General features: G+C 47.1%; 1 protein-coding gene across 2 annotated transcripts in view; it reads right to left on the reverse strand.

Moving 5' to 3' along the window:
- Positions 1-26,356, reverse strand: part of LOC121543697 (ras association domain-containing protein 3) — a 74,798-nt gene extending 48,442 nt beyond the window's left edge. The window contains exons 1-2 of one of the 2 annotated variants that reach the window (XM_041853826.2): positions 25,805-26,356; positions 15,211-15,344 (exon numbers count right to left, since the gene is read on the reverse strand). In XM_041853826.2, coding sequence (XP_041709760.1) covers positions 15,211-15,344; positions 25,805-26,180 — 510 coding nt within the window. In that variant the 5' untranslated portion in view covers positions 26,181-26,356. Of the gene's footprint in view, positions 1-15,210; positions 15,345-19,360; positions 19,508-25,804 lie in introns of those variants that run through there. The other variant, XM_041853827.1, reaches the window with a different exon arrangement.
- Positions 26,357-27,700: the final 1,344 nt, after the last annotated feature.

The raw sequence follows: 27,700 nt of genomic DNA on the forward strand, positions 1-27,700 counted from the left end.
CATGTTTTAACTCAGTGGTGGCATTTTTGCCTCTGATAAAGTTGTCTTGCATCAGCTAACAAATGGAACCCATTACTGCGATTTTCAGAGAGCAGCGCTATAATGCTTTAACAACCACAATGAAAAGTGCATGCAGTTAATTTCTAATATGATTTTAGTTGCCTGAGGCTTTTTTCTTAGTACATTTCTACATGGCTCCTCCTGTGTGGCTTGTTCTTTTACACACTAATATCATACAACTAACTAGCCCACCCAGTCACTAGAAAGGCTGATACAACGTCAGCTACTGGGTCAAATGTATGTAACATCTGTAATGAATAAGGCGTACAACTCTTATCCTGACCACACCCAACACATACTGTAGCAGGCTTTTTCAGGGTTTATGGAGGGACAGGCCTAATTTAAACCCAGAGTGCAGAGGCGACCTAAAAATAACCTAGGAGCACCGGAACAGCCAAACCCTCCAACCACAACACAGCCTGGCCAGAGAAGATTCATACAGCTGGCCTCTCTGTCCAGTTCTCTTGCAGTCTCAGAGCCAACTGCCTGTTAAGGAGAAACTATACTGTCCACTAGAACCCTGTCTAACCAACAGCTTCTGGTCAGGTGGAGTGAAGGGCACTAGTTGATGCGACTTCCTTGGCTTGTATTTCTGTAGTACTGTACTGACTTTGGAAGGAACAGATCGGCTCCTGTAGGTGAGCGTGAAAACAGCACAGAGAATGTCTCAGACACAATTGGAAACTCATTCTCAGTCCCAACCCCCTCGCACTCCCTCTCCCTTCCCTGGTGTGAAACAATGGACACTCAGCTTGAACCTCGCCCCCCTTCCCGGTCTCCACAGAGAGAGAGAGCGGTCAGGCAGGCCAAGCTAGAGAGAGAGGTGAACGGTCACTGGGCCTGTAGTCTCTCTGGCTGAGAGCCACAGCCCTTAGCAGACATTACCCACATTCCTCTGCAGGCAGGGGCTTAAGGTTCTCAGCACACTGCTTGTTTACACGCTGCAGGTTTAGTTAGTTATATGTGAAGAGGTGAGAGTGAGAGAGGGTGAGGTGGTGAGGTGAAAGGGGTAGGGGCGTAAGGAGGTGAGTGGGTGAGGTTGGGGAGGTCGGGGAGGTGTAAGGAATGTCCCATAAATGACTCCATAAATGAGACTTCCACCACAAAGGCTAGTCTGTGGAGAGAGCGTTGTGAGAAAACTGACAATTTAATCACTGCCAGAGGTGCTTCAACAAAGTACTGAGTAAAGGGTCTGAATACTTATGTAAATGTGATATTTCAGTTGTATATTTTTTATAAATTTGCAAAAATGTCTAAAAGCCTGTTTTTGCTTTGTTGTTATGGGGTATTGTGTGTAGATTGATGAGGGGAAAAAACGATTTAATCAATTTTAGAATAAGGCTGTAACGTAACAAAATGTGGAAAAAGTCAAGGGGTCTGAATACTTTCCGAATGCACTGTATATGGATTACACCCTGGCCCCTTCTCTGTGGATCAACTTTAAACCCCTTTGGCCATATATGAGGTTAGATTACACCACAATAGTAGTGGATACCTGTCCCTACCACCTTGACTGAGCCAAGTACGGCCTGAGTGACTCAGCTTTGACTTCTCCTGTGTTTCTCCTGAGGCACTGAGTCTACTGGAGGGAGTGTGTGTGTGCGAGTGTGCATGTTGTAATGGATCTGCTGCCTCTCTTCCTCTGAGGCACAGTAACTCACAAAACTCTCTGACAGCCAAGACGCTCCACTCATTCCTGATCAAACACCATAGGAATGCATGGATACAGATACTATGCTAGTGTAATATATTCCATCTTTGCTACAGTAGTTACCTAATTTTCACAAGTTCACAACTTTATTAACAACAACAACAAAAAAGTTCTTAGTTATGTGCAGACTACTGTATCTCACTTAACTGGTTTCTGAGCTACACAAACCACCCTCATTTTGCACTCATTTTGTAAAGAACCTGGCACGCAACATTGACCCTGGAGAGATCAAAGGGACTATTATACTGGGTAACACATTTACTCTTTGGGGAGTTGAGCTGCTGCCCATAATTCTGTACTCTTTGTTGCCAAAACAGAGGCAGATCAACACTATTCACTTCACACGCTCTCTGGTTTTCTCAAATCAAGTTGAATCTCAAGTCTTTCAATGTTCATTTTGTACATGTTTTGTACCCTTTTCTCCTGAACCTTTATCAATGATGAATGTGTGCCATTTACAGTGGAAGCTTATCGGAGTGGAGCAGAGGCGGAGATTATATGGGTAGATACGGTGGGCAGAGTTCAAGACAGCATTGTAAACATAAACACACACACACACACAATTCATACCACACCATAGGCTACCCTACGATCAGCCCATAGGCACAGATCTAAGTTCAGCTCCCCCACCCTAAATGAGGAAACACAAAATTTAGCCTGGATAAATGTATAGGGGCAACTTTATCCTACTCATAACTGCAGACAACACAGGAACAGCTGCTGCTCACAGGTATAATACTATAGGCAGGTCAGGACTCGCTTAAAGAGGATAGAGTCACAATAGACCTGCTCTCTCCCCACCTTATGTCCCATATACAGTAACTAACTGTGGCCCCTTTGTCTGGCCTTTAGATGGACACAGGGCTTAGAATCATCAGGGCCCCACTCTGTACATTAAGGGGGAAGCGCACACACTACCTACAGCCACTGAGGGGGAAGCACGCAGTCACTACAGGCAACATAAACATCAGGTGAGATTATTCCTCAACACATTTGGATTAGATGCAGGCTCTGATTAGATGTTGGCTCTGTCAACAACATGGCCGTCTCTCCTCCTCAGGTAACAACACAATGACTCACTGATTACACTACAGACCGGCAGGAGAGAGAGGAGACGATGGGACAACAGAGGAAAGGAGGTGCAGATAACAAACAATGATACATCATGTATTTACAGGCTGACCTGGAAGTCATCAGGCTGTGATGGGTTGATGCGACTGTGATTGTGGCACAGAAGTCACTCTGTCTTGTGGTTCGACATAAGGTTTTATTTTATAGACATGACTTCTCAGGGCTGTGAATGATAGGGGAACTAAGTTGGAACCATAAGGGACTGGGATGACCACTGATGTATCGCAGAACAAATGAATATTGACTAGTAGGGATAGACATTCTAGCTAAGTAGAGTTCACCGTAGAGTCCCAGAAGATTCCTCGATCCAGACATGTCTGCTATGTCTGCTGATAGGAAACACTGTCTGTCAGAGGTAGCTGGGGTATTTGGAAAGCCTGGGGATTTCTGGTGGTTTTAAAATGTTATCGTTTTTATTTATCAGCCCAGTTTGACACAGTGAGGGAACATTGAGACAGCCGGAACACCCTGTCTGTAAAACAGTAACATGCTGAACCAATCTGGGGTGAACTCTGACCCCGTTCCCTGACAACAACCACGTAACAATAAAACCCAGAGTTCCGACATCAACATCTACAGTAAACCAGGACCGGGTGTGACCTGGTTAACCAAGTCCTCTTTAACAGTGTGTTTCACAACATCCCTGCAGTTGAGGTTAGGTCACTAAAAAGTAAACTATCTGAAGTTACAGCCCACTAATCATATAGAACAGAGCTGTTATGCAATATATGATTTTGTGGATTTTGTTCCGAGTTATAAGTTCTGGGTTGGAGAATGGTTCCAGAACCAGGCACACTGCTGAGAGGTTGGGTTCTGTTACCAGAGGAGTGTAGGCCTATATCTTATAACGAGAGCCGTGTGAGTGTGGCAGAGCAGCCTGTTAGTGATTAACATAGTGAAAGTGAAAAACAGAGTCGTAACAGAGTTCAGGGGTATTTACACTCAACATAATTTTATATAACATGTGGGGTCACTAAGGAAAGGGTTGGCTATTTCTGTTGGCTGCACAGTGTGCTGTTGAGGAATCTTCATTCAGCATGAGGTCTAAAGCTTTGTTCGATCTATGTAGAGCTTTTCCTGCCCTCTTGTTGTAATGATCATACACAGGTAGGCAAACAGGCAGGTGAAACAAAATTAGGACTGAAGGCTAAAACTGGTTCTCACAAACGAGCTAGGAAAAGGCTTAGTAGAGTCAAAACGAACAATACCTCACAAGGCACAAACAGAAAGAACTTAACTAAATAAGGAGCTGAGACCAGGTGAGTAACTAACACAGGTGAAATCAATGAACAAAAATGAAAGACAGGGCTACGTTCAAGAACACAAAGAAACAGGGCTACGTACAAGAACACAAGGTGAATTAAGAAAACAAATACAGAACTTTACAGTACCCCCCAAGGGAGGCTCCTGACGACCCAACGGCACCGGAGGGTGGAGTGGGTGGGAGGGGGAGCAGAGTCGTCCGACAGGCTGGTTCGACACGGTCGGTCGGGGAGCGGGACGATCCGAAAGGTTATGGTGGAATCCCTGAATCATCTCTGGATGTCCTGGTCGGGGACCCAGGACCGGTCTTCAGGCCCATAACCTTCCCAGTCCACTAGATAGTGGATGCGACCTCTCAGGCGTTTGGAATCAAGGATGGCCTGAATGGCGTTGGCAGGTTTCCCTCCGACATCCAACGGTGGGGGCGCACTGCGGGTTGAGACTGGAGGATGAAGAGGACTGTAGGTGACCGGTTTTAAATGAGACACACGGAAGGACGAGGAGATCTTATACTGACGGGGTAACTGGAGGCGGTACGTGACAGGGTTGATGCGATGGGTTATCTTGAAGGGACCAATGACACACACGCGGTCCGGTGTGAAAGTGTGTCGTAGGTCGGCGGCGTCTGTCAGCAAAGCGTTTCTGGGTATTAGAGGCTTCCTGCAGATGCCGGTGAGCGGTCTCCCATACCCGCTAACTATGCCGAAACCAGTCGTCAACAGCTGGGACAGTACCAGGCTCCGCCTCCCAGGGAAACATGGGGGGTTGGTAACCAAGGACACACTGAAACGGAGTAAGGCGGAGGGATGAATGCATGAGTGAGTTCTGAGCGTATTCGGCCCAGGCCATTACATTTTTACATTTACATTTACATTTACATCATTTAGCAGACGCTCTTATCCAGAGCGACTTACAAATAGGTGCATTCACCTTATAGCCAGTGGGATAACCACTTTACAATATTATTATTATTACTATTATTATTTTTTTATATTATTTTTTTTGGGGGGGGGGGGTAGAAGGATTACTTTATCCTATCCCAGGTATTCCTTAAAGAGGTGGGGTTTCAAATGTTGTCACGATCGTTGAACGGAGTAGACCAAGGCGCAGCGTGATGAGCGAACATACTTTATTATCTTTAGTGATAATAAGAACAAAACAGTAAACGAACAGCGTGACGTCCTAGGTAAACAACCAACACGGAACAAACCAAACGGAACAAGATCACACAACTATTGTGGGAAAACAGCCTGTATAAATATGGCTCCCAATCAGAGACAACCAGCAACAGCTGACACTCGTTGCCTCTGATTGGGAACCACTCTGGCCAACATAGACATACAATACTAGACTGTGAACAAAGAACAACAACACATAGAATCTACACACCCTGGCTCAACGTATAGAGTCCCCAGAGCCAGGGTGTGACAGTATCCCCCCCCTAAAGGCGCGGACTGCGACCGCGCCTCAACATAAACCAAACAGGGGAGGGCTGGGTGGGCATTCCTCCTCGGAGGCGGTTCCGACTCCGGGCTTGCCCACCACCCTCCAATAATCCCCCCGTAGCGCCCCTGGTCCGGTCTGGCCCCGCTGGCTGGAGCTGGACTGGACATCGTAGGAGCAGATTGCTTAAGCTCCGGTGTGGAGCAGCTGACCGGTACCTGACCAGGCACCGGTGACCCAGTCACGGGTTGTGCCGGACTGACGACGCACACCCCTGGCTTGGTGCGTGGAGCAGGAACGGGCCGGACCGGGCTGACGATGCGCACCCTTTCGGCTTGGTGCGTGGAGCAGCAACGGGCGGGACCGGCTGACGATGCGCACCCCTGGCTTGGTGCGTGGAGCAGGAACGGGCCGGACCGGGCTGACGATGCGCACCCCTGGCTTGGTGCGTGGAGCAGGAACGGGCCGGACCGGGCTGACGATGCGCACCCCTGGCTTGGTGCGTGGAGCAGGAACGGGCCGGACCGGGCTGACGAAGCGCAACCCTGGCTTGGTGCGTGGAGCAGCAACGGGCCGGACCGGGCTGACGATGCGCACCCCTGGCTTGGTGCGTGGAGCCGGAACGGGCCGTACCGGGCTGACGATGCACACCCCTGGCTTGGTGCGAGTGGCAGGAACAGGCCGGGCCGGGCTGGCGACGCACACCGTAGGCTTGGTGCGAGTGGCAGGAACAGGCCGGGCCGGGCTGGCGACGTGCACCGTAGGCTTGGTGCGAGTGGCAGGAACAGGCCGGGCCGGGCTGGCGACGCGCACCGTAGGCTTGGTGCGAGTGGCAGGAACAGGCCGGGCCGGGCTGGCGACGCGCATCGTAGGCTTGGTGCGAGTGGCAGGAACAGGCCGGGCCGGGCTGGCGACGCGCACCGTAGGCTTGGTGCGGGGAGCAGGAACAGGCCGGGCCGAGCTGGCGACGCGCACCATCAACTTAGTGCGTTGAGCAGGAACGGGCCGGACCGGACTGGTGACGCACACCACTTGCTTGGTGTGAGGAGCGGGACTGGGTTTCTTCATCACCCTCCGCTCCCTCAGCTGCCTACACAGTTCCTCTCGCCGTGCCTCTATTCTCACCTTCTCCCTTATCGCCTCCAGTAGCTCCACCCTCTGCACCACTAACTCCTGCTCCCTCTGGGCCAATAGCCCCCTTAACCTGGTGGCCTCATCACCTAACCTCCTAATACACCCTGTAGCTGCCTCCTGCTGCCCCGTCGCCCATGCCGTGTGCCCCCCCCTAAAAATATTTTGGGGTTGCCTCTCGTCCGACCGACGACGACACTGTTTACGCCGTTGCTCCTCTCTCCATCGTGCCTCTACCGTCTCCTTCCATGGATGGCGATCCATCCCGGCCTGGATTTCCTCCCAGGTCCAGGACCCCTGCCCGTCCACTATCTGCTCCAACGTCCAGGCTGCCTGCTCCTGGACACGCTGCTTGGTCCTGGTATGGTGGGATCTTCTGTCACGATCGTTGAACGGAGTAGACCAAGGCGCAGCGTGATGAGCGAACATACTTTATTATCTTTAGTGATAATAAGAACAAAACAATAAACGAACAGCGTGACGTCCTAGGTAAACAAGCAACACGGAACAAACCAAACGGAACAAGATCCCACAACTATTGTGGGAAAACAGCCTGTATAAATATGGCTCCCAATCAGAGACAACCAGCAACAGCTGACACTCGTTGCCTCTGATTGGGAACCACTCTGGCCAACATAGACATACAATACTAGACTGTGAACAAAGAACAACAACACATAGAATCTACACACCCTGGCTCAACATATAGAGTCCCCAGAGCCAGGGTGTGACAAATGTCTCCGGAAGGTGGTGAGTGACTCCGCTGTCCTGGCGTCATGAGGGAGCTTGTTCCACCATTGGGGTGCCAGAGCAGCGAACAGTTTTGACTGGGCTGAGCGGGAACTATGCTTCCGCAGAGGTAGGGGAGCCAGCAGGCCAGAGGTGGATGAACGCAATGCCCTCGTTTGGGTGTAGGGACTGATCAGAGCCTGAAGGTACGGAGGTGCCGTTCCCCTCACAGCTCCGTAGGCAAGCACCATGGTCTTGTAGCAGATGCGAGCTTCAACTGGCCATATACCGACTCCAGTCGTGTAGAGAGGCAGAACATTGTTGGCGGAGGTACTTCCCTATTTCTTGGTTCAGGCGTTCCGTCCGGGATGGTACCCGGAGGAGAGGCTGAGGGCAACCCCCAGTCGGTCACAGAAGGCTCGCCACACCCAGGAGACAAACTGGGTCCCGCGGTCAGAGACAATGTCCTCCGGAATTCCATACAGACGGAACACCTGTTGGAACATACACTCAGCCAATTCCATGGAGTTAGGTAAACGAGGAAGAGGAACCAGACGACACATTTTTGAAAAACGGTCTACTATGACAAGGATGGTGGTTTTACCAGAGGATTCAGGAAAGTCTGTGATGAAGTCAACAGCTATATGGGACCAGGGTCTGTGAGGGATTGGCAAAGGTTGAAGCTTACCGGAAGGGAGATGACAAGGGCTTTTGGTTTGGGCGCAGACTGGACAGGAGAGTATGTAATCCCTGACGTCGGATGCCAGTGAGGACCACCAGAACTTTCGGGCTAGAAGTTGGTGGTTCGTGGTCCTCTGTAGCTCAGCTGGTAGAGCACGGCGCTTGTAACGCCAAGGTAGTGGGTTCGATCTCCGGGACCACCCATACACAAAAAAATTTATGCACGCATGACTGTAAGTCGCTTTGGATAAAAGCGTCTGCTAAATGGCATATTAATTAATTAATTAATATTAATGTAATACCCGGATGTCCTGACCCCAAGGACGTGTGACACCATTGCATCAGTTGGGGTCTAACAGCTGCTGGTACGTAACTCTTCCCAACTGGTGTCTCAGGAGTAGCGGGGTCTGAGGTTAGGGCTTCTTGTATGGCAGAGTGAACCTCCCACTGTACCGGTCCCATAATGCAAGAGGAAGGAAGAATGGGTGTAGGGTCTGAGTTACTGGTCGGAAGGTCAAACTGGAAGGAGAGAGCATCAGCTTTTACGTTTTTTCATTCCAGGGATGTAAGTAACATGAAAATGGAAGCATGTGAAGAAGAGAGCCCAGCGGGCTTGTCTGGAGTTTTACCTCTTGGCCCCCTGATATATTCCAGATTACGATGATCTGTTAGGATGAGAAAGGGATGTTGTGCGCCCTCCAACCAGTGGCACCACTCCTCGAGGGCCAGCTTGATGGCGAGGAGTTCTCTGCTCCCCACATTGTAATTCCTCTCAGCGGGGGATAACTTCCTGGAGAAGAAGGCACAAGGATGTGATTTTGGAGGTGTTCCCACCCGCTGAGAGAGTATGGCTCCTACTCCTACTTCGGAGGCATCCACCTCCAGGGTGAAAGGAAGGGTCGGATAAAGGTTGGCGAATGACAGGAGCTGAGGTGAAGAGGCGTTTCAAGGTGTTGAAAGCAGTCAGTGCGGTATCAGTCCATTGAAGGGTCCGGGTCTTTGGCTGGTAAGGGCAGTGAGGGGAGCGGCAGATGAACTGAAGTTCCGAATGAACCGGCGATAGAAGTTGGAGAACCCAATGAAACGTTGGAGTTCCTTAACGGTGGTGGGTTTGGGCCAGTTACTGACGGCGGTGACTTTGTTCTCATGTTCCGTGTGAGGTATGTTATTTGTCTACCTTGGACTTCACGTTTCGTTTGTTGTTTTGTGGTGTGTTCAGTACGTAAATAAATATGAATGCATATCACGCTGCGCCTTGGTCCTTCTCGTCCGTAAACGATCGTGACACACATTAAGGTCCTGGAGTGGCCTAGCAAGGCTCCAGACCTTAATCCCATAGAAAATCTGTGGAGGGAGCTGAAGGTCTGAGTTGCCAAACGTCAGCCTCGAAACCTTAATGACTTGGAGAAGATCTGCAAAGAGTGTTTTGCCACCAAGTACTAAGTCATGATTTTCAGAGGGGTCAAATACTTATTTCCCTCATTAAAATGCAAATCAATTTATAACATTTTTGTCATGCATTTTTCTGGATTTTTGTTGTTGTTATTCTGTCTCTCACTGTTCAAATAAACCTACCATTAAAATTATAGACTGATCATTTCTTTGTCAGTGGACAAAATCAGCAGGGGATCAAATACTTTTTCCCCCTCATTGTATGTTCCTTCAGGGAGTGGGAGTAAATCAGGATGTCATCAATGTAGACACTGAGAAAGCGGTTGATCATATTCTGGAAAACCTCGTTCCTAAAGGATTGGAAGACGGCGGGGGCGTTAGTAAGGCCGTAGGGCATGACCAGGTATTCATAGAGCCCTCGTGCGGTGATAAAGGCTGTCTTCCATTCGTCGCCTTCACGTATACGGACAAGGTTATAAGCACTCCGCAGGTCGTGTTTTGTATAGATGTTGGCGTGACCCACTTGTTCAAGGGTCACTGGGATCAGAGGAAGTGGGAAACGGTTCTTGACCGTAACGTCATTCAGGGAACGGTAATCAATACATGGATGAAGACCACCATCCTTTTTTCCAACGAAGAAGAAGCTGGACGCAGCCGGGGAAGAAGAAGGACGAACGAAACCGTTTGATAGATTGGGGGTAAACACGGCCATTCGGTGGGGACACTCCAGGGAGTAAGTCAATAGCACAGTCCCCTGGGCGATGTGGTGGCAGAGTGGAGGCCTTGATTTTGCTGAAGACATTGCTGTACTGGGCGCATTCATATGGTATGGTGGGTGGCACTGCAGAGGCAGAGTCCTCAATGGTGGTGGCTTTGCAGGGTAGGCTGAGACAACTGGTGAAGCAGGTAGAAGACCAGGACAGTAGTTCACCTTGTCGCCACGAGATGGCATGGTCGTGACGACAAAGCCAGGGGTGTCCGAGGATGAGTGGCTGTTTGGAGATGAAAGTTCCATGAGTTGAATGGTTTCAGTGTGGAAGACTCCAATCTGGAGGGTAACGCTCTGTGTCAGGTTCATAATGAAGCCCGTGCCCAATGGCTGCCCATCCAGAGTGTTAATCCTTAAGGGAGGGGTGACAGGTGTAAGATCAATGTCAAGCTCTTGTACTAGCTGGTGATCGATAAAACTACCTGCTGCTCCCAAATCTATCAAGCCCTCTACGTACTTTGTAACCCCCTTCACTGTTATCAATACTGGGATGGAGAATGTCATTAGCATCTGCTAAATGACTAAAATGTAAATGTAAAATGAGAATGGCATAGCAGCGGAGGGACCCTTCTCATCTCACTGTGGGGGGCGAACAGGGCAATGGCTGAGTAGATGATCTTTCCCTCCACAGTATAGGCAGAGCCCTTCTTGGATCCGCCTTTGACGTTCGATACATGGGAGAGGAGCATGAGCCAACTGCATGGGCTCTGGAAGAATCGGACGGGATGACGGAATCATGGAAAGAAAAGGTTTTGAGTAACTGGGTGGCAGAGTTCTTCGGCTGTCGGCGATGAGGTGGTCGATGGAGATGGACATACGAATGTATTGATTTAAATCCTGAAGGTCACCTCTACAGGCCAAATCCGCCTGAAGTTCCCTGTTGAGCCCTCTTCGGTAGACGGTAAGTAAAGCAGCCTCACTCCATCCACTCCCTGCAGCCATGGTGCGGAACTCGAGGGCATACTCGGCAGCTGAATTGCGTCCTTGTTCATGGTCTATGAGGAGGTCCCCTATAGGACGACCGGAAGGAGAGTGATCGAATACCTCTTTGAAGAGGGTGTGGAAATGGGTCTCGGATCCGAGTTCTGTGCTGTTGGCAGTCCATATGGCGGTGGCCCAATACAGGGCTTTGCCTGTGAGTAGAGACACAACAAAATCCACCCTGCTCTTGTCGGTGGTGAAGTTAGTGGGGTTGTGCTCAATGTATTTGCTGCATTGCATCAGAAATCCCTGACATTTCCCAGGTGAACCGTCATATTTTCCAGGCATGGATATGAATGAAGGAGGGCTATGGGTTACGATACCTGGCATCTGAGGAGTAGGGATAGGCTGGCGGAGAAGATGGCCGATTACCTCCATACGCTCCTCTTGCCGGGTTAAGCGCCACTGTAGCTCCGCTGAATCCATTTCGTTTTTGGTGAGGTATTCTGTAATGAATACTCAGGGAGAAAAAGGTGTAGATTCACGTGCAGGGCGCGGCAGGTGTTTATTACGCCTTCGCAGAGGGCAGGAATTGTGGTCACAGGCAGGCAATGGTCATACACAGGTAGGCAAACAGGCAGGTGAAACAAAACTAGGACTGAAGGCTAAAACTGGTATCACAAACGAGCTAGGAAAAGGCTTAGTAGAGTCAAAATGAACAATACCTCACAAGGCACAAACAGAAAGAACTGAACTAAATAAAGAGCTGAAGAGACCAGGTGAGTAACTAACACAGGTGAAATCAATGAACAAAAATGAAAGACTGGGCCATGTTCAAGAACACAAAGAAACAGGGCTACGTACAAGAACACAAGGTGAACTAAGAAAACAAATACAGAACCTTACACTTGTATGTATCCTTTCATTTTGGGCCATAGCTTAACCTTAGTAATAAGTTGGTCTTCAGATCAGAGTGGATGTTTTTAAGAGGAGTTTTTAAGAGGAGTGATAAGATAAGGTAACCCTGCTAAGAAGGAAGAAAAACTGACTGAAGCAGGTAAGATAGCATACCTATGGCATGACGCAAGCAACCCTATAGGACATACTAAATTACTCCATGCATGGTGAGGAGGAGAAGAGGGAAAGGAATCAGGAAGACTCCCTTTAGTCTGAGATCTCAGAGAGGTGTAGAGTCCCTGATCATTCCTCCACAGATAAAGAGGTATGTGAATGTTTGTGAAGAATGCACATATTAACAGAGGTGACATCAGAAAGGTCAAAGGTTAAAGATCAACAATTTATGCAGGTGTTCCTAACCTAACATTTGGGGTTAACAAGCAGCAATGAAGCCCAGAGGGAATACATTAACATTCTTCTCCTCCTAACGACGGTTTTCCCCCAGGTCCCTGTGTTTGACTTTCCCATCGTACAGGAACAGGAAATGGCCCTATTATTTACCACCTGTCTGGCTAGATAGCCTATCAGAGGGCATGGCTCAGCCTATAAGAGTGCGGTAGGGGACATGGGCATAGAGTTCAGAGGTCACTCTCAGCACTCACTCAGAACCCCCCCTCCTCAGTCAGCACAACTGTCTCTACAGCTAAATGTACTATACATTAACTAACTAAATCACACATTAACTAATTACACATTAACTAACTGAGTACAAATTATGTACCCAGGTGTCTTTGTGCGTAATGTTTTGCATTAGTGTGTTCATTTTTGAGTTAGTGAGATCTTGTGTATAGAACTTCAGTTAGCGCTGACAGAGATGTAGATTGCATGTGAATCATGTCTCTATGGTGAAAAATCTACAGTGACACTGACATGCCATTTCCAATAACTTTGTTTCAGGCCCAGTAACAGAGTTAGCCCATGACAGCGCAAGAGCTCTGGGTCAGACTGATGTCAATCTCTGTATTACTCTGTTATAGTCAACTCAGTGACAAACTCCAGACCAGAACAATCACTGCTTAATGCAATCACTGATCTATTCAATCAGCTAATCACTTTACCCTCCTGCACGTCATGACTGAGTGCTGCCCAAGATCTTGTCTCACTCAGAGGGTGTGTTACAGTGTGTAGGATTGCACCGCGTTGAATTGACTCCTAGCTATAAACGTCACCATGTGTTGGCTGGCATCCATATTGGGTCAGTGTCATTCCTTCATTCCTGTGAACTTCATCCCCTAACCAGCTGTCTGTGATTCATCTGCTAGTACAGGTACAGACAGACAGACAGACCACTAGGTGTTAATCTATTAATCATGATAGTTACTGAGTAATATTATAGAGGCCCTCTCTATTCCTAGTTTATTACAGACTCTTCTAAACTGGGATAAGGCACTCATTGTCTTCCTGTGTCTGTGTCCTCTGGGTATAGCAGAGGCTGAGAAGATCCATCTATCCATCTAGCCTCTCTCGGATTCCATTTCCTTCTCTGAGACACATCGTTTATTTACTGTCTCATGGCTTCATATCATTATCTGCCAGAGTCCATTTCAGGAGAGTTTGAACCACAGACCACAGAGCAGAGACAGAGAGTTGGACAGAGATAGAGCTACAGTCTACTGGGAGGTTCAGAGTACTTGTTATATAAGGATAATAAAGGATCTTAAAAATATATGAGTCTGGTTCTGGTTCTGGGCAGTCACATGGGAGAGTTTGGTCAAAACCCAACAATACCTCCCGCTGTCTAACCTGGCCGCACACACACACACACACACACACACACACACACACACACACACACACACACACACACACACACACACACACACACACACACACACACACACACACACACACACACACACACACAGACACACAGACACACACACACACACACACACACACAGACACACAGACACACACACACACACACACACACACACACAGACACACACAGACACCCATCCTCAGATTAACACAGAAACAGAACACTGTGAAACAACAACATGACAGACATCTACATGTCTAAGCAGCACTGTTCAGTACTATTCAGCATTAGGTCCATGTTTCTGCTGAGCTAACATCTCACCACTAAACTGTTTCACTGCAGTATTGAAGCCAGACTGTTTTGACAGAGTTGAAGATCTCTGACATGCTGAATATGATCCACAGAGGGGTGTCTATATGGCGTAATGCCCTCACTCATTCCATCCATCCATCACACACGAGAGTAGTGTGTGTGTGTGTGCGCATGCTTGCGTATGTGAAGTTGACCAAGGCTCAGGGACTTAGGGACAGGGCCCCCCCACACACACACCCTTGGACTTCCCTGGGACCACAGAGGACAGAAATGTGTGTGAGGTCACCCAACACGACCCCCGCTATATGTGGCAGCCGGTTCATGTTGCTGTTGTACAGGGCCAGGTAGTTTTGAATGCACACACACACGCACGCGCACACACACACACACACGTTGACTCCAGAGCTATTATATAGAGAATGACATGGACAGCTGGTCTCAAAGCATTGGCCCCACCTAGCTAATCCCAAACACACACCCTTCTGTATGATACCATCAGAGTATTCAGAGCCATTTATCCCCAAAAACCCTAAGAGCAACACATCCCCCAAACACTCACTCACTCCCACCAAGAGCTCTATGACAAGATATACAGTATAGAGACAGAGAGAGCGTCATCAGGCGGTACATAAGTGAACTACGTCTCAGTCCCTCACTGTAATCACGAGCAGGGTGAATACTCATTCTATGCACTCCAACGCCCCCTTGTGGTGAAATATAGACATCGCAGCCCACTCCCTCCGCAGCTCTGTAAATGCAGCTAATGGTGAACTGAGCCTGACGTTGCAAAACGGTAGTGAGTAACAACAATACACTGAATACAGTCATAATGTGACCATCACAGAATATAATATCAGCACTCATCTCAAGGAACAAAGTATTGACCCTTTAATTAGACCACACACACACACAGATACAGAGGGAGTGAGAGAGAAGGTGGGTACTCACGACGGGCGGTGTGTTGTTGTTGAGGTGGTCCTGGCTGAAGGGGCTGAGGGGGGTGTCAACGGCAACAGGACCACTGGGGTGACAGTCCAACGACACTCGCTCTCGACACTCTGGGTGACATGTATACTTACACCCTGGAGCAGGAGGAGAGGAGCTTGTTAAACAATTGTGAAGAGCACACTCTGATCTAACCTTGCAGACTCATAGAGCCTGCATTCTCTCTCGGTGTGTGTCAACGGAGCGGGCCAAGGCTACTGCTGACAGTGTTTAACACTGCACCAAATACCCTCATTTCGTACTCCTAGCTATTCTTACACCTCTTAAAGACTCTTGCCACTTCCTTGCCAGGAGGATCTAAAGTATTTTATCTGTGTTGCCTCAATAGCAGCGTGATCATTAACAGAGACCCGTGGATACACTCAGGTCACAAGTACTATGTTAATTACGCAGCCAACCCCTAACAAGTTTAATCCATAACCAAATCACTAACATATAACCCAGCCACTAACATATTTAATCTATAACGCAACCCCAAACGGCTAAGCAAATATTCCCTGGGTCTCCAGGCTCAGGTCTCTAGTAGCAGCAATATTCAGGTCATCTTGTGTTGTGTCTGAAGAGAGGACAGGATGGAAATTAGGTTGTCCACAGTATGCAAACAATCATACTGACCCCATTCATAGTCACAATTAAAACAATATTTCATCTGAGCTATTAACATTCAGCTCAGTCAAGTGAAACAAAGTTACTATTCTAACTATTCCAAGTCCAACAAAAAGTAAACATTATATGACAACGAACAAGAAGAACTGTTCAGCTGACATTCAATCAGATCTGTCTGACAGGCTGGGAAAAGTCTACAGTGACACAGAAACGTCCTCTTATGCATACTGTAACTCCGCCACGGCAGAAGAAAAGGTTGAAGGAATCTCTAATATCTCTTTCTTTCTCTTTCTCCTCTCATTCTCTGCGCTGGCTGGCCAGCATCCAGCAGCCCACTTAGAAATAACTCAGTATGGAGGAGAGACAGGGAGAGACCGCTAATAACACAGAATACATTACACATCACTGTGACACTCCCTCTGCAGAGTACAGAACATCCAGCAAGTCCTCACTGTTAGCAGTGATGTACAGGAACAGAGTGTGTGTGTGTGTATGTCTCATCTCTTACCTGAGGACCTCCTCTTCACCTGCTGACTGAGCTTCACCGACAGTTTACAGATGGCTGCTCCCATCCCCGACCAGCACACCATCTCCCTCCTGCCTCACACACTCTTCTCTCTGAAGCTCTCCTTCAATGCTCTGTCCGCTAACCAATTCTCCTTGACCACTGCCTACACTGTACCACCACTTGCCAGTAGCAACAGGCCCAGCCTTGACGCACTCACTCTCTTACACACAGGCACAACAAGCATCAGGAACAATAGCCTGTGTGGATTGGGAACCCCCACCTCCCTCGCCAGCCCAGACCTACACAGAGACTAATTTGCCTAGCTGCTACCACTCTCTCTCTCTTTCTCTCCCACATTCACTCACTCCTTCTCTGTCTCCCCCTCCCACTCTCTCTGTATGGTAGTGCTGAGTGGGTGATTTGCCTGTCAAATGGAGGCTCATTGGGTCACAGTGATGGACACACAGAGAGCAGGAGAGAAAAGAGAGGGAGAGATAGAGGGAGAGAGAGAGTGTGTTAGTCCGTGCGTGTGAGAGAGTGTGTGTGCGTCCATGTGTGTGTGGGCCAGGGATGCCCCTCTCTGAACTCACCAGCACACAAAGAGGGTGGCCAGCTCTTGTCTGCTAGGCTTCCTGCCCTAACCTTCTCTAACCCTCTGTAGCTCTCGATACAATGAGGCAAAGCCTGAGCATTGTCCCAGCTAGGCCCTGGCGCTGTGACAAAACCAGAGAGGAAATGTTACACAGTCCGTCCACTACGCCATTAAATAATAACAAACACCATCATAGGCTATGTCATCAGCCATAAGATACTATGCCTATGATGCATGAACTTTGAGGAGATTTGTCTCACCCCAGTGAGGAGAAATAAATACGCTAAAAAACTGCAAAATACAGACAGACAGAAATCTGATGATGATGATTTTTACTGTCTGTCTGATGAGTTAAGCACTTTTTTCCCCTGGGAGTCTCCTGGGCCTGTGGGGAGTGCTGTGTGTGTGTGTGTGTGTGTGTGTGTGTGTGTGTGTGTGTGGTATAGCTGTGCTGTCTCATTGATAATTGCCCTTCCTGTAATCAGCCAGGCAAAACCAATCGATCAGACTTAATCAGTGGAGCTGAGAGGAGAACAGAGCGCAACTCAGCATCTTCCCACACTCCCACACCCACACCCACACAAAGAACACCAACACACTCCACAAACAGATGCATACCAACACCACTCGCCCCTGAGCCTAGCCAGTGTCAGCTGTGTGTAGTATTTAGAGCTGGCTGTCTAACCATGTCTCTGTGTGCTGGGAGGAAAGATGAGGAACCTGTGGCTACCTTCTCACTGACGTGTTAAGAGCCAATTCAGCCAAACTCCCCCTCCCTACAACACACGCCCCCAGCCGGTCCCCCCCCCACCCTCCGCCCTGTAAACACCATTCTCCCTGACGCAAAGACTGTTTACCAGAGTAAAATACTTGGATCTTGCAGTACCACTCCCAACATGTAAAGACCATAGCCTTGGTTTTAAAAGAGAGGGTTTGCAGAGTGTGTGTAAACAGGGCAGAGCCAGACCTTCACCCAGAGGACACACTGGGTGGTTGCAGAAGACATAGCAGTACTCAAGACTACACTTCTTGGAGTCCCGCTGTGACCAGGTAGACCTGTGTGCGTGTTTGGGGATGGAGTGTGTGTGTGTGTGTGTGTGTGTGTGTGTGTGTGTGTGTGTGTGTGAGTGTGAGTGTGAGTGTGAGTGTGAGTGTGAGTGTGAGTGTGAGAGAGAGAGAGAGAGAGAGAGAGAGAGAGAGAGAGAGAGAGAGAGAGAGAGAGAGAGAGAGAGAGAGAGAGAGAGAGAGAGAGAGAGAGAGAGAGAGAGAGAGAGAGAGAGAGAGAGAGAGAGAGAGAGAGAGAGAGAGAGAGAGAGAGAGAGAGAGAGAGAGAGAGAGAGAGTTATCTTATCCTGTAATCAAAGCTGAGTGAAACCTTGTGTTTCAGTTGGTACAATAGCTGTATCTGGGCTATGGGTCGACGTGATCAATTTACTAAAGCAGTTGGTATGACACTAAGGCTCTGGATGCTGCAACACAATACCTGTCATAGAACAACACTGTTTAGTATTGGACTGTAATAGGAATAGCGTGGTCTGGGGCTGAAGAGCTGTGTATTTGTGTGGCTAGTCCAGAAAGGTGGTGTGTTGTATTTGTTCCTGCGTTGTCTTTAGACAATAGAAAATAGATCTCCTTTTTGAAGCAGCATTGCACATACTTAACGACATTCTTAATTCCACATTCTACATTCAGAGACTTCAATTCTAAATTCCAAGTCTCTCATTCTTATCTGGCTCCACTAACAACACACACTGCCCTAAAACACACACTGCCAGGACAGCAGGTGGTCTCAGACCGTGCAGACTGTCAGTGGAGGAGAAGGAAGGGTTGTCATTCCACTGTGGTAGTGTTGTTTTCCTCAGTAAACAGTAAACAGTTTCCCATAGAACCAGCAACGGGACTAAACCCATTCACTCAACACTTATGAGCCTTTTAACACATGGCTGCTAAACACCTAACTGAAATGCACACACACTTAATTATGGAACGCGCATATCTTTCTTCCACTCTCCCTCTCACCGGTATCCCATCTTTCGGTCTCTCTGCAGAGTCTGTCTGTCTGCCAGCCTTTTACACAAAGTGTTTGTGCTGAGTCTAGCGTGTTTCATGACAGGTCAGGGATGACATTGAGTGATCTGTCTGTCTGTGGACACAACACTGCATCTGTGGCTGGTCTCTACGAAACATGAACACTGAAGGACCTGAACTGTAGGTCCCTAAACAATGTGTTTATAAGGAACAGTATATAGAGTACATACAATTGTTTTATCTCTCAGGTCATGGCCTCTTAGTGACACCAAACCCTCTGTCTGCCTTAACACCATGCTCTGGGGTTGGCTAAACACAGGCCCACACACACACGCACAGACACACACTCACACACTCACCAGAGTTCCTCCAAAGGAGGCTTAGTTCCAGGCGTCCAGAGCGGCGGACCAGTTTGGGAACACGGAAGAAGAAACCAGATAACCTCCGCAGAGTCCTCCCAAATCCTTTAGCCAGCCCCATTGCTCATTCATTCACTCACACACATACGCTCACACAACCATTCACACGCTCACACAACCAGGTTCCAACTCATACACACTGGGCATATCCAACATAAGGTCGCCCCGGTCCTGCAAATCCCAGCTCTGGACTGTCTTTCACTCTGGCCCCTCTCTACCCTCTTTCTCCCCCTCTCTTTCTCTCTCTCTCTATCCTGCCCCATCTGGCTTTTCTGTGTCATGTCTGGCCTGGGCTAGTCCCTCCCCTTAGTGTAGTCCCCCATTCCCCCCTCTGTGTGTGTGTGTGTATTACTATCCTCGTGGGTACTGGAAATCCCCACAAGGATAGTAAAACAAGGACAATTCTCCCTTGTGGGGACATTTCCCAGGACCCCACAAGGACAAAGGCTATTTTAGGCTTATGGGTTAGGTTAGAGGTTATGGTTACAATTAGGGTTAGGGGTTAGACGTTAGGTTAAGGAGTTAGGGTTAGGGTTAAGGTTAGGGTGAGGGTTAGGGTTAGGTTTAGGGTAAATAGGATTTTGAATTGAAATTAATTTTAGGTCCCACAAGGATAGTAATAAATAAAGTGTGTGTGTGGTCATTGTGTTGGGTCATTAACCTGTCACAGAGGGCAGTGTCTTCTGGAGCCACACTGTCCCTGCTCCTGCACAAACAGCAGCTGGGCACTAGGGCAAACACACACGCAGACATGCACGCACGCACACACACACACGCAGGCAGGCACGCGTAGGTACTGTGACGTCACGAGAGGCTACACAGCTTTCAGCGGGATTGCTCAAGTAGTGCAAGGAGACAAGGTTCAAACAAAACAAGGATTTTATTATAGGTCTTGGGAAATTAACGAAAATATAACAAAATTCTGTTCTCTTGTGGCTCTTTAAGGGTTAACAGTTCAGGGATGTCTCTTCCACATCCAAAATCATAATTCTCACTCGCTCAGATAACTTTTCCCCAGCCTTACTGTAGTCCACGTTGCAGCTAGTGGCCAACCCAGCAAAAAGTCCTTCCAAATGTCTCTCACGTATTTCCACAGGTGCATATAGCCAAAGGTGAGTATTTCCCAAAGGTAAGTATCTCCAAATCCTTATATTCCTCATGGAAGTGGACGTGCAGCACTCTTGTTCTCCAGAGAGCCCAGGTTGGAGACTGTGTCTCTTCACCCCAAACCTTCAGCTCATCAGCTCCTCATTTGTTTCAGCTGCGTGGGAAGATTGGCCATAGAGGGGTGGAGTTCCCGACCATACCAGCAGATGGAGCCATAGCTGTCTGGGTTTGCAGCCACCTCAGGGGGATGTAACGTCCCTCCAGGACACAGCCTCTCGTGACGTCACAGTACACACACACACACAAACACACACAGCCTTCGGTGGAGAATGAAAGCTGATCTATTCATGAGAATTACAACAAATTATTTCCTCATCCAGGAGCACAACAGGTCTCTAACATTTCCCTGTAGTGAATGAAAGGTTGTGTTAATCCACCATCTCCTCTGTGTCTAATCTGATTTAACCAACTTCTCACCTCTCCATGTAAATGGATTTGGACCAGGCCATTCAGGCTGAGCTGACCATTTGGGCCTATAAGGCAAATGGTTCTGGCCAGCTAAGTGTGAGTGACAGGGATAAATACCGCCCCAATAGATCCATGGATGATACAATCGCCATCGCACTGCACACTGCCCTATCCATCTGGACAAGAGGAATACCTATTTAAGAATGCTGTTAATTGACTACAGCTCAGCCTTCAACACCATAGTACCCTCCAAGCTCGGGGCCCTGAGTCTGAACCCCGCCCTGTGCAACTGGATTCTGTACTTCCTGACGGGCCGTCCCCAAGTGGTGAAGGTAGGCAACAACACCTCCACTTCGCTGATCCTCAACACAGGGGCCCCACAAGGGTGTGTGCTCAGCCCCCACCTGTACTCCCTGTTCACCCATGACTGCGTGGCCACGCACGCCTCCAACTCAATCATCAAGTTTGCAGACGACACAACAGTGGTAGGCCTGATTACCAACAAAGACGCAACAGCCAACAGGGAGGAGGTGAGGGCCCTGGCAGAGTGGTGCCGGGAAAATAACCTCTCCCTCAACGTCAACAAAATGAAGGAGCTGATCGTGGACTTCAGGAGACAGCAGAGGGAGCACACCCCCATCCGCATCTACAGGGCGACAATCTGAAATGGTCCACCCACACAGACAGTGTGGTGAAGAAGGCGCCACATTCAGGTGCACAATTGAGAGCATCCTGTCGGTCTGTATCAACACCTGGTACGGCAACTGCACCGTCCGCAACCGCAGGGCTCTCCAGAGGATGGTGCGGTCTGCCCAACGCATCACCGGGGGCACACTGCCTACCCTCCAGGACATCTACAGCACCCGGTGTCACAGGAAGGCCAACAAGATCATCAAGGCCACCCGAGCCCCACTATCATCCAGAAGGTGAGGTCAGTACAGGTGCATCAAAGCTGGGACCGAGAGACTGAAAAACAGTGTCTATCTCAAGGTCATCAGACTGATAAATAGCCATCACTAGCCGGCCTCCACCCAGTACCCTGCCCTGAACTTAGTCACTGTCACTAACGGCTACCACCTGGTTACTCAACCCTGCACCTTAGAGGCTGCTGCCCTATGTACATAGACATGGAACACTGGTCACTTTAATAAATGTTTACATACTGTTTTACCAATTTCATATGTATATACTGTATTCTAGTCAGGTCCATCCTATTCAACTATTGCTGTACATATATTTTTCTGTCCTACGTATTCTTCAGATAGAGTACATATTTTATCCACATACTGTCCATAATGTCTATACATCCCATCACATATACATACATATACATACATACACAGTGCATTCGGAAAGTATTCAGTCCCCTTCCCTTGCTGTGGGGATATTTCATCATGCTGTGGGGATGGTTTTTTTCAGCGGCAGGGACTGGTAGACTAGTCAGGATCGAAGGAAAGATGAACGGAGCAAAGTACATAGAGATCCTTGATGAAAACCTGCTCCAGAGCGCTCAGGACCTCAGACTGGGGCGAAGGTTCACCTTCCAACAGGACAACGACCCTAAGCACACAGTCAAGACAATGCAGGAGTGGCTTCGTGACAAGTCTCTGAATGTCCTTGAGTGGCCCAGCCAGAGCCCGGACTTGAACACGATCGAACATCTCTGGAGAGACCTGAAAATAGCTGTGCAGCGACGATCCCTATCCAACCTGACAGAGCTTGAGAGGATCTGCAGAGAAGAATGGGAGAAACCCAAATACAGGTGTGTCAAGCTTGTAGCGTCATACCCAAGAAGACTCAAGGTTGTAATCGCTGCCAAAGGTGCTTCAACAAAGTACTGAGTAAAGGGTCTGAATACTTATGTAAATGTGATATTTCAGTTGTTTCTTTTTTATAAATTTGCAAAAAAAATCTAGAAACCTGTTTTTGCTTTGTCATTATGGGGTATTGTGTGTAGATGGATGAGGGGGAAAAAAACAATTTAATCAATTTTAGAATAAGGCTGTAACGTAACAAAATTTGGAAAAAGTCAAGGGGTCCGAATACTTTCCGAATGCACTGTATATATACATAGGACATTGCTCGTCCTAAAATGTATATATTTCTTAATTCCATTATTTTACTTTTAGATTTGTGTGCATTGTTGTGTATTGTTAGATATTACTGTACTGTTGGAGCTAGGAACACAAGCATTTCGCTACACCCGCAATAACATCTGCTAAATATGTGTATGCGACCAATCAAATTGTATTTGATATTTTTTGATAACAGAATAGCTCCTCCCCCCGACAAAAGAACCCCACAGGGAGGGAGTCAACTAAGTGCGAGAGCAGAAAACTTCACAACACCATTAAACATTCACTGAGTGGTCAGAACATACTGCTGGTTCTTTTTCCCTCCCACACCGGATCACCTGCTGCAACCTGAGTCCAGTCTCACTGTGGGGACGAGGGGGACACAGTAAACACAGCTGTGAAAGTCAGCTTTGGCCGTACAGCCCGATGTCACATTTGGGTTAACAGAAGGAATTCAGCTGGTTATCCTATGATAAAGGACTGCCAGAGCTGCTACATAGGGCAGGGGACAGCAGCGCAGAACCTGTGAGGGTTCTAAAGACCAGATTAGGGTTCTATTGCACTTAGAATTAGGAATAAGAATACTAATAGTAATTTAATATGATCTCTATGCTATTGAATAGCTAACAAAATGGCTACACGGACTATCTGAGTTGACCTTTGTATTTTATTCTTATTTTTGCACTGTCTCTATGCACACTCACAGGGCCCTACACACTACGCACACTGATACTCCAACACACATAGAAACACTCACTCCATCATTTGCTCACACACTTAATATTCACATACATTTATACTGACTCTACACACACTCACTCACATACAATCATCATATACATTGCTGCTACAATGTTTATAATATATCCTGATGCTTAGTCACCTTACCCCTATACATATCTACCTCTATCGATCCAGTATCCCTGCACATTGTAAATATGGTACTGGAACTGACCCTGTATATAGTATGCTTACTTACTTTATCATGTTCTTATTTCTTATTTTTATAGCTTGTGTGTTTTTGTTCTACCTTGTTATTTGTAGTATTACATTGTTACTGATTACGGCATTGTTGGGGTTAGAGCTAGCAAGAACAGCATTTCACTGTACTTGTGCATGTGACATTAAAACTTGAAATAGGTTATGGTTGTATTGACCAGGTTAGGGATGAATTGACCTGGTTAGGGTTCTTATAGCCAGGTTAGGGTTCTAATGACCAGGTTTTTAATGGCCAATTTATGGTTCTAATGGCCAAGGTATGGTTCTAATCATGATTGGGTTATGACCCATTCTATGCCAGATGTGTAGAGGAGGAAATATTTTACAGCATTTGCATTTACCCACTCTCAGTGTCTAGTTAAGACACAACTGGACATTGGATCATCATATTGCATATGTCAACAAGTTAATGTAACATAGGCCAACAGTAGAGGCTGCAACTGTATCAGACCACTGCAGAATGACATGACAATATGGAGAGGTGCTTTAAAACCATCAACGTACAAGCAATGCTTTTACACGTATGATGACTGATGGTCCACTGGGCACAGACGTCAGTTCAAGGTCTAGTTTTGATTTACATTTGGTTGAGTTGTCAATTAATGTGAATTCAACGTGAAATCAACAAAAAATGTCACCATGTCATTGGATTTAGGTTAAAAGAAATGCCCTTAAGTTGATGACTTTTTGCAAATCCAATCAGTTTTCCACATTGATTCAACGTCATCACATAGATTTTGGGGGTTGAAATGATGTGGAAACAACATCGATTCTACCAGTTTTTGCCCAGCGGGGAGTAATGCAGAAATGATAGGAGTAACAACAAGATTATACTGTATCAATCATCAGTAAACAGGTTCCTATGACATTAGCTTGAGGAAGTGAGTGAGTGAGTGAGTGAGTGACTGTCAGTGGAAGAATGCAGAGAGAGCTGAGCCGAGAGGAAAGCATGTGTATGAGCGTACAGGAATGGCAGTGTTTTCCCTTCAAACCAGTTTATCAGCATGGTGTGTGTGAGTGTGAGTGTGTGAGTGTGTGTGTGTGTAGAGCCTGGCCCTGTGTGGAAGTAGTCTGTATGTAGCCATGCCTTTCTGAACATGTACAGCCTACATAAAGTATTCCCACCCCTTGACTTTTTCCATGGAGGTCTAGCAATGATCAACAACCAATTTGACAAAGCTTGAATAATGTTTTAAAGAATAATGGGCAAATGTTGCACAATCCAGGTGTGGAAAGCTCTTAGAGACTTAAACCAAAAAACACTCACCACTTTAATCGCAGCCAAAGGTGCTTCTAAAAAGTATTGACTCAGGGGTGTGAATACTTATGTATTTGAGATATTTCTGCATTTCATTTTTAAACATTTGCTAAAATTTCTAAAAACATGTTTTCACTTTGTCATTATGGGGTATTGTGTGTAGATGGGTGATAAACATAATCTATTTAATCCATTTTGAATTCTGGTTTAACACAACAAAATGTGGAATAAGCCAAGGGGTATGAATGAATACTTTCTGAAGGCACTGTATGTGTTTATATCCAGATTGTATGGAGCCTGTAAGAAAGTCTAGATTCATAAGGCAGTTTAGGTATCCAGTTAATAAGTCATTATATTGATAGGCTTTATACCTTGAGGCTATCTGTTAACCAGTATGTTGTCTGCTGTAGCAGAGGATATTGGAGTTAAGACAGTCAAACTATCTCACCTGAACCATCATACAGTAGTAGAACTCACCTGAACACATTAGGGAGAAGTGGAGGATGTATTCACAGCACACATCGCACCATGCGCCCGAAATACCAAGGTAGAAGGTGTGTCCCTCCCCCCTCTCATCCCTCATCCGGGAGTCTCTCTCAATGGGGGAGAATATGGTCCTCACATCCGGGGGCTTGAATCCCCTTTTCCTACTGCCGCGGCAGTCGTTCTCCGCGGGGTTCATCACCTTCACCGGGTACGGTTTCCTCTCCGGCTCCGGTCTTCTCTCTACAAGGTTTGGTAACGAGTCCGCTCTTCCCTCGCTCCAGACCGCCTCGATGCTCTCCAGACTGCGGCTTGGAGGAGAGGTATGCCTCCGGACGGCTCTGACTCCCTTGACTTTCGAATGGTGCATCCTGGGCGGGTTGAACAATTCCCCTCGACTGTAGTCCACCGTCTTCGTCCTCAGTGTCAGTGCTGATTTATTAACGATGATACGACGCGGATGTAGCGCGTCGGTGAATACTTCCTACTTTGGTGCATCGTCTTACATTCCCACGCACTCTTTCGAGCACACAGCCGACAGCAATGATGACAGTCTTCCTCGCGCGCATCACAGGTGAGACACAGAACAAGGTGTTCAGTAGGCGACACGTCATTTTATCTGCATGTTGAAATCCACATTGTGTGAATAGATGACACTGCGTCCTCTCTCTGGCCTGTTTGTGTGTGTTCCTGTTGTCTGTAAGCAGGTTGAGCAGGTACAGGAAACGGGTTGGGTTCATTTCAGTACAGACCCCAAGAAATCCCCCCTCCCTCCATGAGTGACGTTCTGTACACAATACCTGTACATGAGTGACATACCTGTACAGGTATGCTGTGCATGACGATCTTGAGATTGCATTTCAATATAATTACCAGTTGGTCCTAAATAATTTTACACAATGTTATTAGTCTTTTCAGTAGACCAATTTTTTTATTCAATAAATTAATATTTAAACAAAAATCAAACAGTCACAAAGCTGTCTAAATCATTGAACACTATAATCATAACATGGAATGTGTTTCATTATTCTTATTAAACAAATAACGCAGACATTCTGATGAATAGACACACAGAGAATGACAGTGTGACCATATAGCAGTCAGAATAGAAGCACTTCCATACAGTATACATAGGCTACAGTAGCTGCCCCAGTGTTTGGTCCAGTCATGGTTTAAAAATATAGTTATTCCACCTTTATATAATAATATAATATGCCATTTAGCAGACGCTTTTATCCAAAGCGACTTACAGTCATGTGTGCATACATTTTTACGTATGGGTGGTCCCGGGGATCGAACCCACTACCCTGGCGTTACAAGCGCCATGCTCTACCAATTGAGCTACAGAGGACCACCTCTGGATCAACTGAGGACAAAAGTTCTGGAGGTCTGGAATGTTGACATCTTTGGCAATGTTGCTTTATGTAAACATTACTTGGATCAGACAGTATAGGCTACATCAAGAGTAGACCGTCTCATCATCATTATTCTTACAATAAAAAATAAAGTAAATAATGTTTAATTTAACTGATTTTTCTATTTTTTACATTCCTATAAACACCCAAATACTGTACTTTCATATGCATTCTTATATCATATCAATGTATAATTCAAAAGAAGGAATGGGGCTTGAGATTAACAGTTTCCCTCATATCCTATGGCTCTGGAAGATAGTCATCTATATTTCTATGTACATGTTTCTTTGTGCAAAATCAACGTTTCATTGGGCATGCAATAATAGCAATACATTGCCCTGAGTTGAAACTTCTCTAGGGGTTAGAGGTTAGGGTTAGAGGAGGGCTACATCCCAATTATCCACCCTTTCCCACCCCTTACCGTTATGGATTTAACAATGGTGGAAACTCCCTTTAGCCAATAATTACACCAATC

This window comes from Coregonus clupeaformis, chromosome 28 (assembly GCF_020615455.1).
Source record: "Coregonus clupeaformis isolate EN_2021a chromosome 28, ASM2061545v1, whole genome shotgun sequence".
Taxonomy (NCBI): Eukaryota; Metazoa; Chordata; class Actinopteri; order Salmoniformes; family Salmonidae; genus Coregonus; species Coregonus clupeaformis.